This window comes from Ambystoma mexicanum, chromosome 7p (assembly GCF_040938575.1).
Source record: "Ambystoma mexicanum isolate Mex_15411 chromosome 7p, UKY_AmexF1_1, whole genome shotgun sequence".
Lineage (NCBI taxonomy): Eukaryota > Metazoa > Chordata > Amphibia > Caudata > Ambystomatidae > Ambystoma > Ambystoma mexicanum.
Genome location: NC_090939.1, coordinates 953,829,868 through 953,845,633, shown reverse-complemented (window position 1 = coordinate 953,845,633; position 15,766 = coordinate 953,829,868). Strand labels below are relative to the sequence as shown.

At 48.1% G+C, this 15,766-nt stretch overlaps 1 protein-coding gene across 2 annotated transcripts in view; it reads right to left on the bottom strand.

The window, feature by feature from the left end:
• Positions 1 to 15,766, bottom strand: part of POLA1 (DNA polymerase alpha 1, catalytic subunit) — a 2,474,741-nt gene that overhangs the window by 1,797,596 nt on the left and 661,379 nt on the right. For both annotated transcript variants that reach the window (XM_069637299.1, XM_069637300.1), the window contains exon 21: positions 11,236 to 11,365. In XM_069637299.1, the coding sequence (XP_069493400.1) occupies positions 11,236 to 11,365 (130 nt within the window). The remainder of the gene's footprint in view (positions 1 to 11,235; positions 11,366 to 15,766) is intronic.

Sequence of the window (15,766 nt, the reverse complement as noted above, 5' to 3'; positions counted from 1 at the left end):
GTCAAGCAAGTTCAAACAAAGTCACTAGAAATATATACACCTCCCTGATTAATTATTCGACAAGTCTTAGGAAAAGAACACCACTTATTATCAATACAGGGGTGAGCGCTTAACCAAGATGGCACTCCAAAAATTATTTAAAAAGGGAGGAAAAAGGCAGAATTAGGAAAGCACACAATACCAAAACTTTTAAAAGAACCACAGCAAGTCAAGAAAGGCAGAGTCTACTGTAGAGCAAGAAAGCTCATAGGGCAGGCCCACTCTTTGAGAGAGCAAGGCGGAATGTGCCCAAGATCATACAGTTGAAGTACACTTAAAAAGTCTTTGCAGATAGTTCAAAAGGAGTTGGATCAGTTCAGAAAAGTTAGTTAACAGGTCCCTGGTCACCCCAAGATAGAGAGTCAAGGATCTACGTGACACCTTGAACAGTCTGTTGCAAGGGAGACCAGGCGGGACACAGTACATGAAATGGTGAGAAAGTTCCAGCGGGGGCAGTTGTTCCTGGCAGCGGGTGCAAGTCGGTGCTTCGTCCAGGGGAAGAAAAGGTCTCGACGTGGAGGAAAGCTGGAGGTCGTTGCTCTGCCAGGGAAGAAACCAGCCGCAGAGTTTCTCGGTTAAAAGGTACTACCCTTTTATTCGCGATAGTGGTGAAGCGTGGCTATCTGGCGCCTGGGTGCTTGGCAGGGCGATTCGACCATGAGACAATCCGGGAAGGCGAAAAGAGGGCGGACTGCTTAACACCACCAGTTCAAAGGAAGAAGACTCTCCAGGATGAAGATCTTCTCTGTCGTCGGGAAGTGGCGAGGCGGTTCAGCAGGGCTCCACCGGTGGTGTCATCATTGCAGGTCGGCTCAGCTTCTCCCTCTTCGGATTCTTTAGGTCCTGTGGCGACTTCTGAAGTTCCAGTCCCCAAAGCCCTGCTTTTATGCAGAAAACCCCCATTCATCAGTCCTAGCTGTGACTCAAACATGCTAAGTGGTGAGCCGGACGGCTCACCACTGGGCCAATCACACAAGAGTGCGACTTGAGTTGCCGAGGCAACTCAGTCCAGGGTGCCTATTCTCTCCCCCCCCCCCCACACATCCTGTAGACCCAGACAGAGTGGCACCACTTTTGGAGGCTTCTGTGCAGAAGCCCGCCAAAAGTGGAACAAAGGGCTCGACTTGGGTTGGAGTTACAGAGGCGAACTCAAACGCCATTTTAAAACCAAGTCCTGGCAAAAAGACCCAACCAGGGAATAAATATTAAATAAATAACCCGGCGGTATCTTTAACATTGCACCAAAAAAGTGGTGCGTTTAAAATGAATGGGAAAATTCCATAGGAAATATTCCGGTGGAATATTTTGCGTGGTAACCATTGCCACCAGCCAGAAACTCAACGAGGGGGGACTGCACAGTGCCCCCTCGAAAAACAGACCCAGGAGGAATATAATTACCCCTACCAGTACTTCCACAATATGATGGTTTGTACTGGTTCTGTTCACAATTTAAGACTAGTAAAGTCAATGGTGACTTTACATGCCCTGGGAGACAGTAGTCAGTCCCAGGGTATGGAGTCTGTTTGGGGGTCACTATGACACCCCTGTGTTACTGCATTGAGGGTGCTGTGTAACATCCCAAAACACATGAAGCCATACGGAGTAAAAGACCCCATAGACCATAAAACACATTACAAAGTCAAAGGACATTCTCAAATCATGCCTAAGAGTGGGAGAAAGAGAGTCTCACTCGAGGCAGGAGAAAAAAATAAACCCCAAAAATCCAGCAAAGCTGCTGGGGGACTCACTAGGTTTGGGAAATTAGCCTATACAGAGAACTCTCCCTAACAGTCATTTCACAAACGGTAGGCAGTAGCCCAAATCTACCAACTGAAGGACCCAGGCATCCAATGTAATCTCTTGTTGGAGGGAGAGTCTCCGGGTTATTGGGTAAAAGGAAGGAGAAGTAGCAGGGGATACCTGAGAGGTTGAGGCGCAGTTGCTGTTGAAGCTGCAGCAATAGTCATCCGTCTGGACCTTCCTCTGCCTCTCCCTGGCAGAGGGAATCTATGCTGTCCCCGCTTGGCCTGAGGGAGTTGTGTCTTCTTGTAAAGGTGGAGTACCGCCTGTAACCCCACCATCTCGAATCGAAAGGCAAAATTGTGTCCATCTGACACCTCCCCCCCACGTGTCCGTCCCTCGCCTCCCCCCCACATGTCCGTCTCGCGCCACTAACTCATTCCTAGTCTTCACCCTCTCCCAACTGATCCCTACCACCTCTACTCAGTAAAAAGGCCACGCTAGCCAAACTAGATCACCTATACTCCAATTTCAGCATAGACAGCACCATTCTACCCGTTTCCTTGTCTGTAAAGACCCTAGGGATCTACATAGACTCCACTCTCTCTATGACTAGACAAGTAAGCGCCATTGCCTCAACATCGGCACACACCAAGCACATCAACGCAATGAACCCTACCTCTCTGAAACAACTGCCTCTCTATAGCCAGAGCAACCATAGGGGCCAAACTTGACTATTGCAACGCCCTCCTAGCTGGTACTTCAGCAAAAAATGTAAACCTACTACAAACCATTCAAAACAATGCCCTAAGAGCTGCAATAAGCATTCCTAAAAGGGACCACATCCCCCCTGCTAGACAGGCAACAAACTGGCTCCCCGTAAAACACTATTACATTCAAAATCCTGCTACCGATCAGATACCATCACAAGAACCTCCTCCACACGCCCCACGCGCACCCAATACTCCAACCTACTGCTCACACCACACACCAACAGGGCCAAAGCAGGTGGGTTAGGCTTCCCCAACGTAGCAGCCAAACTTTGGAATAGGCTCCCCACAGCGCTTAGAGCAGAGGCCTCCCTCCTTGCATTCCGCAAAAATCTAAAAACCACTATTTTCAACTAGCTTCCTCCCCTCCTGTTCTTCACTGTGCCGTATGTATTCATTCCTGTAAAAAATGTATGCACTCTATGTTCTGTAACTACGTTTTCACTATAACAAGCGCCACGATGCCTTCGGACTGTTGTGTGCTATATAAAAACAAATAAATACATACTTTACCTGCCTGCGTCCCTTTTCTCATACCCACATGCGTGCAGTCTCTCACAAACTTCCCCCTTTTCACTATTCTCAACTTTCCCCATCCTACTCTCAATTCAGTCTAACACAATTGAATTGGTACCTCCCTCTCAGGCTCAACACCATGCCTTCTTTTCTCTGTACTCGGAAAGTCTCCTCCACCTTGTTCCCACTCCTTGCTGGTCTCTTGTGAGATCTCCTGCTACTGAACTCACCCGAACACCTTTCAGGCCCTTCTGCACATGCAGGCTTTTAGTCCTGTTCTCCCAGTATACACCCTCCCCTGGTCTTCGATAAGACATTATGGTCAACTTGGGGCCAATCTCTGTCCTGTCTAAATCAGGAAGTCTTCAAAGTGGGCTGCTCTCTTCTCCAGACTCTAGACTCCATTGAAGCCCACATGGCCTTGCTTCTCCTGGCCTCGTCTGTTCCAATTTCACCCTCAGTTTCCTCAAGTTGTTTCAAGTAAGTGTTAAAGAACCTGGGGAATGTGTTACTCTCTTCCCCTGAACTGTGCCTTGTGTTATCCGTGTTACAGTCTCGCCTGCTGCACTCTGAAAGTCTTTACACCACCATAGTTTGTTAAAGCAAAGCAGTGGCTGTTGGACACTGGTGTATTCCAATAGATGTCTATTTGTTTTAGTTAACCTTTCTATCTTCTTGAAGGTGCAAGGGTTGCGGGTTACTGTAGTCCTTGAGTCCAACACTAGATTCTCAAGCTAGTCTGATCCAGATGGTTTCTTGGAATGTTCTGAAATGACAACTATTGACCTGGACAGAGGCTGATCCGTATTGAGACAGGGACAATGGTTTTAACAGCCTTAAATATATTCAGCATTTTTGGGGACTTAAGGACTAGTGTTCTCCTTGACCCCTTCTCGGCTGGGTCCCATTTATGACCCTGTCACACAAGCCAGCATCACCAGTAGATCTCAGTCAACCATGTCTCTCTGGGCTCCAAGGTAGACCATGTGGCATTAATATTTACCAATGTCTATTTTTATTCTAAAGTGAATAAACCTCTCCACACATTAATCAATGAATAGTCAATTGCTCGTAGTTAAAGTAAAGACACTGTGACCTTTAAATAAAAGTTTGGAACTATTTCTAGAAGTCAAAGCGCACTAGTGACAGGCAGCATCTGGCTTCACAGTGATAACTTCAGAAAAGATTAAGAAGGCTTCCAAGCAGAAAGTAAGACTTTAAAAAGTTATGAGGTATGATAGTGGGCTGGAGGCAAAGGTGATCTGATATCTGCATAAATTGCAGCTGTCCAGTAGCCAGACTGTGCAAAACCAGGCACTTCTTGAAGGTCAAGTAGAAGCTAAAGCTGTGAAATGGGCTGTACATGTGTGCCGACGTGGGGACTGGGCTCAGACGAGTCAGTCGTCCAGATTGGGAAAAACATTAATACCTTCCCTTCTGAGGCGAGCCGCCAACACTACTGGCAGCTTGGTGAAACCCCTGGATGCCGAACAAAGTCGTAAAAGGCAGAGCCTTGAACTGGTAGTGGCAGTTCCCTACCTACAATCTATTTCCTCTGCCTCTAGTGGATCGCCATATGGAAGTAACATCCTGGAGATCCAGGGAAACTTGTCAGTCGTCCAGGGCCAGAGCAAGTTCAGAAGCTGTAGATCCAAGTTGATTCTCAAACCTCTATTGTCCTTTGGCACCAGACGGTAGTTTGGAGTACCAACCCGTGCCTCGTTCCATGCAAGGTATCGGTTTTATGGCCCCTGTTGCCAGAAGCTGATAGATTTCTCGCAGAAGAGGATCCGGAGGCAAGTGTTGAAATGGGGTGTGGTCTAGAGAGAAAAGAGCAAAAAGGGAGGCAGTACCCCTGTTGTATGACCTGTAAGGCCCATGCGTCGGAAGTGGTAGGTTTCCATTCTTCACCAAAACGGGATTTCCTGCCCCCTAACTGGGACTGATGGTGGAAGCCCACTTCAGCGAGGCTTCGCACCAAGGGCTGTGGAGGGCACATTAGACACAGAAGCGCCTCCCCTGGGTGCACCACAGCCCCTACCCCTATAGGGATGATGCTGCCCTTTGCTTGCCCGGCGGGGCTTCACTGCCAGGCCCAGCGACTTAGCAGCAGCCTTATAGGCTTGAAACTTTTGTAAGAACTCATCAGCGTTTGTGACTGATAAGTTCATGCCATTGAAGAGCATATCCAGAAGCTTCTCTTTTGGCCATCGTTCTAGCTACGCAATCTGCTGTACACAGACCAGACTAAGATCTGACAGGAGGCTTCCTTTCTGTCGTGAATAAGGGCCTCAAACCCTTCACGCATCTCCCCCCGCAGGATGTGCTTGGATGCCTCGACCATGACCGGCCACGGACCAAAAGTGAACTAGGCCAGCGCACAAGAGGCTGTTATGCACCACAGGCCAAAGCTTGAAGAGGCGAAAATCTTCCTACACCATGCGTTCAGTCTCTTGCTCTCCCTGTCAGTGGCAGATGGGAAATGTTGTTTAAGGTTTGCCCCACCAAGGACCATCAAGCTTTCAGGAGGAAGCATGGGCAAAAAGTAACTTGAGTCAGAGGGTGCCAGCCTGTGCTTTTTTGCCAGATCATGGTCCACTGACAACAGAAGACAGTTTGGCCCATAGTTCCCGCACTGGCCCGTCCACTGCCCGATTGAAAAAGCAATAGTGTCTCCTCCTTTGAACCCTGATCCAGGATGTCAGTTAGTAAATTCTGCACCTTCGGACGTGGAGGAGCAGACAGTCCGAAAGTTCAAATCACTTTTGCAAACAGACACTGAAAGTGGCCTGTGGTTTGCCCAGGGTGGCAGCGGAGAGCATGCCCACCACTGGCAAGGTGTCGAGGCAACTTGCCTACTGCAAGTCAGCCGTAAAGGTACACAAAGTCCCTGTGTTCCCCATAAAACTCCTCCGGGAAGTCCCAGACTTCCTTTGGGTGGAGAGGCTCCAGCCCAAAAGGGACTGAGTCGCCCCTACAGCGCCATCACAATAGAGGGATCTGAGGTCATACAGCGCCATCACAATAGAGGGATCCGAGGTCAGAGGACTGACATGCGGAGACGGAACGGTGTGCCCCTTAGACGGGACAGGGTCACGTCCATTTGCAGGTTCCTTGCTTACCTAAGCAGGGCGGAATCCACTGGTTTGGCCGAAGCCATCGGAGCCGGAGCACTCAGCACCGACGCTGGAGCGGAAGCCACCGGGAACTTGGTGGATATGTCAAGTATGTACATCCTGAGCACCAAAATCAGATAACCTTTGCTTTCCTTCCAGCCCACCATCACACCTGGTAACTTTAAGCTTTCCTTTCTGCATAGAAGCCTTATTAATCTTTGCTGGAGTTAACACTGTGAAGCTAGATACTGTCTGTCGCTAGTGAGCTTTGACTTCCAGAAATATTTTGAAACTTCTTTTAAAGGTCACAGTGTCTTTAATTTAACTGCGAGCTATTGACTATTGTATTCATACAGCAATCATTGATTGTGTGGAGAGGTTTATTCCCATTAGAAAATATAGAAATGCCCACTGACAAAGCGAAGTAATTTTGATAATAGGATAGCCAATGTAAAAATCAAACCATAGAGATGTTTGACATACTTTGAGAATTAGAGGGCAAAAGGTACAGGCCGTGTAGGACATAAGAGTGATTCTTGGTGTGCAAATATTTGAGACGGGAAAATTAAGTCACAACAGGCCGCCATCAAAGTTCCCTGACAGAACCCAAATGACTCCGGTAGTCATCCATTGAATGATGAGATGGCAACTGATTTCCCTTCGTACACCACCTGAACTTTAACTTGATCAAGTCACGGAAGACAGGCTCATTAATATTGTGAAGGGGCTAAAGCTGCCTGCTTGTGCAGGTAATGCATGTCTGGCCAGTATCATTAAAGAATCCATCGGCTTCCTTGTGCCTTCTATTACAAACATTGTCAATTCCTCCTTTCTCACCTCGGTGGTCCCATGTTTGGATAACCCCGATTTGAAAGAAGGAAACTCTTGATCAGGAAGTTGCACGGAATTTCTGTCCCATCTCTAGCATCCATTTTCTTTTAAAAATTCTTGATTGTCTATCTATATGTTCCTGGAGTTGCACAAAGTCTATTAGGCGCCCGTCAATCGGTCTTCAATGCATGGCACGGCAGAGACGGCAATGCTCGATTTATAGGCTAACTTAAGTCTAATTGTGGATGGCGGCCAGGCTACCCTGCTTATGCTCCTTGACCTCTCAGCAGCATTTGATCTGGTGGATCTTTCCCTGCTGCTCGAGAGGTTAGGGAAGATTGTGAATTGCTCTGAGTCCACCATCTCTTGGATGGCTTATTTTCTCGGGCCAGAAAGGGCTAGCATGTCTACCAGTGATTTCAGGAACCTCCGGAGCTGCTGTCCTGCGGTGTTCCCCAGAGTGCTTGCATTTCACCTGCTCTATTTAACATACATACTCGCCTGCTCTTTGACCTTCTGGATATTGATATTTTATTTATATTGCGCTCGTACACAAGTGTTTCAGAGCGCAAAGATGGCTCTGTATTAAATATACCAACTATGCCAACAACACCCAGTTGGTATTTGAGCGGACGGGGAATTATGAGCTGGACACAGCCAAAATCAATCAGACATATGACCTTATCCAAGACTGGATGATCACCAACTCACTGGCCCTTAATAATAAAACTGAAATCCTGGATTGTGGGTTAGGACCAACACATACAAAAAAATGGAGGCAAAGTATAGCCAGTTCAAAATCATGGACTGTACCATCATAATTAGTAATTTTGCGACAACCCTTGGAGTCTATTTTGGCTCGGACCCCACTATGAAGAAACATGTATTGCATGTAAAAGTGACCTGTGCTTCTACTACCAAACTGATCAGGCAAATTAAGCCATATCTGTCAACTCCTAATGTCCCATCACTGGCCTCTGATTTGGTCAATACAAGGATGGACTACATTAACAGCATATTGGTTGGTACATCTAAAAAGGCAATTTAAAACTCTTCAGGTAGCTCAAAACGGAGCAGTAAGAGCAGTGAGTGGGCTCGGCAGAACGGACCATCTCACCAAGGCAAGGAGATCATTTCCTTGGCTGCCAGTCCACCACTGGACTCTTTTACCCACAAGTGTCTTACTGGCAAAGCACCAGACTATTTGCTGCAGCGGTTGCATAAGCCACCAATCATGTGAATTCTTTGCTCTAACGGATCTAACAAACTAGTCTCCGCTCGATAAAAGTAGAAAGATTTTGGGGATACCAGTTTTGATGCCTATGCACCTGGCCTATGGAATTCCCTCATATCCAGTATACAAAGCATTTAATGTCCCACAAGTTTTAAGAAGGCCATAAGGACCTTCTTTAATTCTAAGGATAAGGCTGATTTCATACACAGTGCTGTGTTTTTCTGGTTATCATTTGATTTGTTTGCTCTCTCGTTTTGTTACGTCTTTTATGTGCGCACCGAGGCCTATGGGTGTGTTGCGCGTAACAAGAAATGAAGAACCACCTCCCATTCCTCAGGAGTAGAGCACTGCAGGTATTTTCCTCTGGGAGGTCCTCGGAATAGTAGCTCTTCTTCGGTTATTAAGTGATGACGCAATGAACTGCCAGGGGATCTTGACCCCTTGACCTTTTTCTTCTCCTTTCAGACTGGAGACCGTTCCTCTGTTCCATGGTTAGCAGCAGGCCATCTCGAAGTCAGTTTATCACCTCTCGCATTGTGGAGGAAAGTAAACACTTTTTGCCTCACGTCCTTGAAGCGCCTTTGGGTGCATCGATTGGAATGACTTACATTTCTGCATGCAACTGCCTTCACCAAGACAGTAAGAGCACATGTCAAAAGTGGTGCAGGTCCAAAAAGGGCATTGAATGCCCAAGGTCTATGCCGGATTTGAAACCAGAGGATTTTGATAAATTCGGCAATGCAACGAATGTGAATTATGGAAGGTAAGACTTGATAAAACGAATAATGTTTTAGAGCAGTGCTCTCAAATTAAGCAGTGTGTGTGGAAAAAAGGAAGAGTCCATGAGGTGCGATACCTCTATGTATAAACTGGTCCAGATGTCATGTCTGTCGCAGAAGCGTAGACAGGTTAGCGGCTTGCTGCACCCCCTGGCTGCAGAAAAGTTTCTGAAGAGCAGCTGTGCTGGGAGATAAAGATGGGAAATCTGTGGGAGGAAGGAGTCCATTGCAATGCTGATTACACAAACTAACTGTGGTGACTACCTATTTTTCCTGAAGAGAACTACTTTGATGCGTTCTAAATGTCGCTTGTTGGCATCTGGCTGCGTTTTAGTCATCTTTTTCCACACAAGTCCCTTCATTTTCTGTAGTGTGCATTTGTATTTTCCAAATACGTGGTTCTAGAGGTCTAGAAATACTGTGGCTGTTGGTGTTTGCATTGCAGGGTTCAACATTGAGGGGAGCTGGGAGCTATTTAGAGATCCTGCTTGTAGCCTAGAAGAGCCTGACAGGCCCAAACACCAACGCTACAAGGAGCTACTTTTTGCTCCCCAGGCCAACTGATGCCGAATAAACACACCTATGTGAATTTAGCTTTGTGCGTTTGGGACAGTCTATAAACTTTAGGACACATTTATTCAACATTTAAAGCATAATGGGTCATAAATAATGGACATAGGGATAGGTTTCCATATTATGCAGAACTTAGATTTGCTGAACACTGTGTATAGCTCCACCTTCCCCAGTCGTAGCTCCTGGTCACTGGTTAATGCTGGATAGCCAGGAGCTGTTTTTAGCTCCTGCTCATCCAATCTTAACTTAGAGCCCTGCATTGTGACCCGGTTAAGACTATTTTAACTGTTTTAATGACTGGTTCCTTTCATTTCCCACCCCTTGTCTCTATATGTAATGTGTATAACTAGTTAAGGGACCTGCAATATAGTAGAAGGAATGGGATGTGTCTCATTGTGTTTTACTATTTTATAGTACACTTTTTTTAACTGTGTTTTGTTTACTAAAGTATTTATTCAACCAATGCGAGTGTGCATGTAACTTAATAAAGGTGCATATTTTTCAGTAGAAAAGAGTGGTGTATTCTTTAGGAATAAATGTGGACAAATTGTACCTGTGTCAGCTTGCTTCCCCATCCCCTGAATGCTGTGTCACATTACAATTTTAAGAGTTCTGCATCCCTTTTGTGCTGGATGCTCTGTCCCAGCTTAAGGTTAGTGGTTGTAAAGCCTTTAAAATAGGGCTGTGCAAAAACACTAATCAGACCATCGGGAAGCCATCCAGCAAACTGCAGCATGTCTCATAAGAGGATTAAGAAAATATAACATGGCAGCCTCCATCCCAAAGGATCTGCTGGGTACCACTGCTAGACCGCATCACGTTCAGGACTGGAGGGCATCACCTGCAATGCAGTGATAACCAAAACACCACTGGGGCTGGAAGAAACTCTGAAGGCCAGTGCACCAGAAGTCGCATATTCAGGCGGGAAACAAACAGCAAGAGGGGGCAAAACAGGAAATTGCCTTTTCCCATCTATATTCCCTTTTCTTTGGAACAAGTAGCCAATGCAGACAAGACTGTCACCCTCTGTCATACACTTCAGGAAGCATCTTAAGACACTACTCTTGAAAGAAAACCTTGCCCATCGCTAAACTTATTATTCACCCCTCATGAAGTCCCCTTAAACCGCTGCTGCACCTACCCATCCTTGCTCCTGTGCTACCCCTTTCAGCCCTCTTGTTGGCATCTCTTTACAGCACTCTGTTGCTTTCCAGCTAGGTTAGCTCTTTAAATTTACTAAACATACATTTATGCCCAAATACTACAGTGCATAAACTTAGGTTACCAGTCAAATGGTCGAAAACATTTGGTCGACAGACAATTTGGTCGACACCATTTGGTCGAATGCCAAATGGTCGAATTTTTTTTTTTTTACCCATTTTTTGGTTTTTTTGGGGGGGGGGGTCCCCCCCCCAACCCCCTTTTTTTTCTTTTTTATTTTTTTTCCCCCACACGAAAACCCACAAAACACATATAAAAAAAAAAATTCGACCATTTGGCATTCGACCAAATGGTGTCGACCAAATTGCAGTCGACCAGTTTGTCGTCGACCAGTTGACTGGACACCAAACTAAACTTGAACTTCATTAAATGACAATGCATACAAATGTATTTGATTTAAGAAGCAAGTACTTTACCATGACATTGCCAGCAATGTTTGTGATCTGCAACGCTAATGGCAAGACGTTCAGTTCACACATGATTTGCAGGATGAATTTGGTATCCAACCAGGTGTGCTCAAGCATGTAGAGTAGCTGTGGCGAATCACTAAAGAGGAAAACACATGTTTAGTGCAACTACAATCCAGCAATGAGCACAAGGAAAGTAAACATGAGGCATAGCTTGAACATCTTGGTTTATATATACACCAATTTGAAAAAATATTAGTTTCTAGCTTCCCCAATTACCCAATCAATTACAATGAAAATGGGCTTCTAAGGGTTGACCAGAATAAAAAAAGCTTGCAAAAATAAGAAAGCATACTTTTATTCAAACCACCAAGTTTAAAAGGTACATTCTTTCATTACAACCAAAGAGTAACAACTGTATTCATGTATGTCCGTGCTCCTTCTGTCTTTTTGTTATAATGCTATCTAGTGTTGCACTGTGTGGGATACTGCAATATAGGCATCAACTAAAGGTGAAATGTTGGGTCTTATGAGCATTCCACCAATACAGGTGGCTAGTTTGGAGCATGTGCATTGTTTTACTGTAAACTTAATGACCGAATTGTGTTCCTATATGTGGCTTGCATGCCTCGAGATTGATCCCAATTAGCACACATGCTGCAATTGTATACTCAAGCCTCTAGTCAAAACAAATGGATTGGACAAGACTAAAGAATAGGAATAATAGTAACATGTTTGTTCAGGAATATATCTTCAAATGATTGGGCATGATTCATTGCTGGAAAGGAGTCAAAAGGGCATTTTAGCAGAAGCTCTGAAAAGGCAGAGAGTTCTGGAGAGACTTTTAGAAAGAGGAGCACTGCAACTCCAGTTTGATGCATCCAAAACCTTTTATGTGGAGTTGCCAGCAAGTAGAGAGGATAACCTAAATCATATAGTCGACTTATAGCAATGAAACATTTAGGAGGCCTAGTTGAAGCAGGGAAAATATATGCTTTTTGGGTAAGGTACAGGATCTTAAAAAGGAAATGAAAAAGGCAGTTGAGGGGGCGTGGCCTGGAGCGCCAGCGATGAGGTAGCTTCTTTAATGGCCTCCGCACGGGTCCGTGGCAACACCAAAATATCGCCAGTTCCCGCTATGTCCAGTGGTCGTAATACATAGCCTCAGGCAGAGGAAGATGTGGAGAATGGACTGCAGCAACTTAAATAACGTGTCCGGGATCCCTGATAACGCGACGTGGGAACCCGCAATCTGTGTCGCGCAAGATGTTCCAAAATGGCGGCCGCGTCTCCACGGCCCGGGTCCCGCAGCCTGCCGGTAGCTCTCGCCGTCATCAAACCATCCCCGAAGGGCAGGATCTCCGCTAGGCCTGCTGGCGGAGCTTGGTAGCTCTCGCTCTCCAACTTGCACTTGAAGCACAGGTGGGAGCTGCCTGAACGCCCGGACAGGGCTCCAGAAGAGCAGATCCCCCAAGGCAGAACCCATGCATCAGCACCCCAAGCTAGCCTATATTCCCTGGATCCCGCCCCACGACTGACCTGCTATATGCACGGGGGCGCTCCGGCCCCTCTCGACTGGAGCCCCGGACTTGGGGGACCACCATCAGCTTCCTCCCGCCCCCCCCCCCCCCCGGGTCAGGACCCGAGCCTGTCTTTCCACCGCCTACTATCCCGTGTGGCCCGCCGTCAGGGACCCCTGTGCCTCTCTCGCTGGCGGCAGCATTTGGAGGCTGCTCCGGCACCCAAGAGGAGAGTCTTATGGAAGGCGGCCGGAAGCATAGCCATCCACAGCCGAGGGGACCTGCAAACATCCACTGAGAGCGGAATGCTCCGACTGCTGAAGCCAAAGCACCATCTGCTCTGCGGAGCCCTGCTGAGCCCATACCGGTGCCTCCCGGTAGCCTACCTTCCTCCACGCGATCTAACAGGGATGCTTCTGCGACTGCAGCCCTGCCCGCAATCTGCGGCCCTCTGGAGGCCCTCGGCTCGGTGGGGGTGGGACGGTCTCCCGAAGCCCACAAGAACTGCCCCCCCCCACTTGCCTAAGCCTCACCAGCCCTCTCACGGGCCCCGGAGCACTGGGATCGCCCACTGTTACCTGCCCGGGTCAGCACGGACGCCTCCCTAGGCTTCCTGGGGCGCTCCTGCCCACCTCCCACCCTCATCAGCTTGGAGAGGCCTAACCCCTGCATCTTCACTCCGGATGCCAGCAGGAAGAGGGGAGTCGAGTGCCAACAGCCATCTTGCGCTTGGGAGCCCTGCACGCCCCCCCTATCTAAGGATTACCACTATCCCTACTGCAGTGAAGTCGTCTATCCTGCCAACTCATTTCCTGGGGCAACCCGCCCACTTTACCCCCCCCCCCCCCACCTTGCTGCCACCATTCCTAGACATCACGGTTCTTGGCGGACATCTCGGGACTGCCAGTGAACCAACCCACCAGACAACACGCTGACTTTGGGCAAAATTCACCATGAGTCACCCCCCCCCCCCCCCACCTTAGAACCATGGCAAAAGCTCTGAAACCTTCTAAATCCACAGGCCTCTCCACCATTCTGCTGGCGTCAGAGAAAGGAAAGAAAGCTGATCCTCCTAAACTTACTCCCCACAAGACTACAGAAGATAAAAAAGGGACCCTCGCAACAAAAGATGACCTTCAAGCTTTCATGTCCGATATAAAATCAGAATTCAGATCCTGCATGGCAGAACTCACTGCAAAACTAGAACAAACAAAACAAAGGGTCAGTGACATGGAACATAGGATGGGGGGGCAGGGTAGAGGGGGGGGGAAGAGTCTGATGAACTAAACGTGGAACATTCTAACTCCCTAGCAGAAGTACAAAGCACCATGCAGACCTAAATGGACAGAACCAAGATCCTTGAATTCATACAGGAAGATATGGAAAACCGCTCCCGAAGCAATAACCTGCACATCCGAGAGGTGCCTTCATCAATCCCCGACAAGGAGCTCCCCGAATACGTGGGCAACTTCTTCCAGTCGCTGCTGCCGAACCTGGAGGCATCTCCGCTCCTACTTGATCGTACCCATAGGCTGCGTCCCCGTTGAGAAACCGACTCAGACTCCCCTCTCCCCCCACGGACGTAATCACGAGAGTCCACTTCTATACCACCAAGGAGGCCATATCGGTGATAGGTCCCTCACGCGATGAACTATCTTTCCAGGGCTCCCCTTACCACATATTTCAGGACCTCTCCCCTCTAACCCTACAGAAACGCAGAATGCTGCGTCCACTCACGCTCTTCCTTCAAGACCAGCAGATCCGCTACCGATGGCTATTCCCCACGGCGCTGCAGTTCACGCAAAATGGCACCCCACAAACCATCAGCCACCTCGAAGATGCAGTGCCAATCCTGCGCCAGGGATCTCCTGGGGGTGCTGGCTCGCTCCCCCGTTGGCCGAACGAGTCCCGCTCCGGGCACTGCTTCCCCCAAGCCGAGATGCGCCCCCTGGACAAGGGTACAGAGGAGCCGCAAAAACAAATTATGATCGATGACTCCCCGGAAGACTACATGGCGCTGGAACCACTAAAGCCTCCCTAAACCTGCTGCGGACCCCATGCAGTTCATACCCCCCTCCAAGGTGGACGTCACCATGTTACCCTTGGAGAGAAATTCAACCTTGTTGGCTGATGACAGCCTGGGTAGTGAGAGGCCTCTCCGATGGATTAAAATCGTTCCCCCTCGCCACAATGTTGGCTCCCCGGAGAACCCAACGCGGCTTATCCCCAGGACTATGGCTGACTCAACCCCCCCCTCCCTAACCGCTCTCTCAGGGCAAGACAGCACGGTGGGCCCACCCCCGCACCTGAAACTGAAGTTCACCACCCAAAATGTCAGAGGCCTAAATCACCCTCCGAAGAGGAAGTCTATCCTACAAATGCTGCAGGATGAGGGATCCTCCGTAGCCTTCCTGCAAGAGACTCACCTGATGCTGACAGACTTCTCCCGCTTACGCAGCAGATCTTTCCCTCTGCAATATCGAGCTTCCGTCACCAAGAAGGGGGGGGGCACTGCCATTCTCTTTGCGAAGGACCTGAACCTGCAGATTCTATACACGCTAAGATGCCAAGAGGGTCGCTTCATGGCAATGAAATGCATCATCTTTGGCCAACTCTACACCCTCATTTCAGCCTATGCACCGAACAACCATCAGGAAGGGTCCTATTGAGATGTAGAGGAGCCCCTTCTCCCATTCATTTAAGGGCAAGTCGTCATTGGGGGAGACTTTAATGGAGCCCCGGACCCTCTGTTAGGGAGAATTCTCTGTAAAGGCTAATTTCCCAACCTAGTGAGTCCCCCAGCAGCTTTGCTGGATTTTTGGGGTTTAATCTTTTCTCCTGCTAAGAGTGAGACTCTTTCTCCCACTCAGACATGATTTGAGAATGTCCTTTGACTTTGTAATGTGTTTTATGGGCTATGGGGTCTTTTACTCCATAGGGCTTCATGTGTTTTTGTTAAGTGTGTTACACAGCACCCTCAGTGCAGTAACACAGGGGTGTCACCGTGACCCCCAAACAGA